The 1350-nt window shown below is 41.9% G+C and overlaps 1 protein-coding gene across 1 annotated transcript in view; it reads left to right on the top strand.

Annotated features, from left to right (window-relative positions):
- LOC107300060 (nucleolar protein 14-like) overlaps nt 1–738 on the top strand; it is a gene marked incomplete at its 3' end in the record, with an annotated part of 15406 nt that extends 14668 nt beyond the window's left edge. The window contains exons 11-12 of the mRNA XM_015829402.1: nt 80–215; nt 637–738. Of these exons, the coding sequence (XP_015684888.1) occupies nt 80–215; nt 637–738 (238 nt within the window). The remainder of the gene's footprint in view (nt 1–79; nt 216–636) is intronic.
- Nucleotides 739–1350: the final 612 nt, after the last annotated feature.

The following is a 1350-nucleotide window of genomic DNA, read 5'->3' as shown; positions in this document are numbered from 1 at the left end:
ATCGCTTGTAGCAGGAGATGCTGCTGTTAAAAAAAAACAACGCCTTCCCACGCTGACTTTACCCTCTCTGGATTCACAGAGTCCTGTTCGAGCTTTGCCAGATGTTTCCTAAAGCTGCCGCCGATCACATGAAGCTTCTCCTCCAAGACACCACACACAAGATGGAAGAAATGGCAGAAAGGAAAAACCTGTTATATTTCCCGACGTTAGACAAGGTATATATTATATTTTAGCTATTTGGATGGCGGGACCACAGGGAGATGTTGCCGTTCTCAGTCTTGGGGGGGACCAGAACAGGCAGAACAGTGTCATCTTGCCAAAACCAACAAAAAATCATGTTGCCCTTTCTTACACTGCCTTAACAACAGTACAACTGCAGTGGTTGACTTCACGAACGCGGCAAGAAACGTCGTAAAACGGGGCAAATCTCACGTAACAAATTTCTCACTGAGCAACATAAATTCTGGATTTAGTTGTCGTAAGTCATGGACGACCCACACAGCACTGATAGGTGAAATTTTCTTCCAAAATGCCAGGGCAACGGACGCCACGAAAAATAAATCCTACGTTTATTTTAAACCCAGGAGGAATTTCATGACTATTGACGGTCCACCTTTGATGGGGTTTTTTTTTCAGCTCCTCTATTTGAAAATTGTCACCATTCTTTTTCCAACTTCTGACTTCTGGCATCCGGTCGTAACCCCGTCACTGATTTATATGAGCCAACTACTTACGAAGGTAAACTTTTCACCCTTTTTTTTTCCTGATCTTTCACACAAAACGTAAAGATGAAATTGAAATAATGTCCGTTCATACTTTTATTTTTCAAACCCTAACGTTTGATTGAGGCCTTAGCCAGGTGATATTTTTTAGACAGCTCATCTAATCCTCTCCCCTTTTTTAAAAATAATTATTTAATAATAATAATAATAATAATAATAATAATAATAATAATAATAATAATAATAATAATAATAATAATAATAATAAAGTTGGAAGGGACCTTGGAGGTCATCGAGTCCAACCCCTTGCTCAAGCAGGAACCCTACACCATTTCAGACAAATGGCTGTCCAGTCTCTTCTTGAAAACTTCCAGTGTTGGTGCGTTCACCGCTTCTGGAGGCAGGTTGTTCCATTGGTTAATTGTTCTAACTGTCAGGAAGTTTCTCCTTAGTTCTAAGTTGCGACCCATCGCAGCCCCATGGACCACGTTCCTCCAGGTCTTCCTGTCCTCTACCATCTTCTGGAGTCTGCTGCTTCAGGGACTCCATCCAGCCACCTCCTTCTCTGTCGTCCCCTTCTTCTTCTCTTGCCCTCCATCTTTCCCAGCATTAGGCCTTTCTCCAGTGA

This window comes from Protobothrops mucrosquamatus, unplaced genomic scaffold (genome assembly GCF_001527695.2).
Source record: "Protobothrops mucrosquamatus isolate PMUCROS unplaced genomic scaffold, P.Mucros_1.0 scaffold6050, whole genome shotgun sequence".
Classification (NCBI taxonomy): Eukaryota; Metazoa; Chordata; class Lepidosauria; order Squamata; family Viperidae; genus Protobothrops; species Protobothrops mucrosquamatus.
Note: the sequence above shows the minus strand (reverse complement) of the source record. Positions and strands in the feature narration are given on the sequence as shown.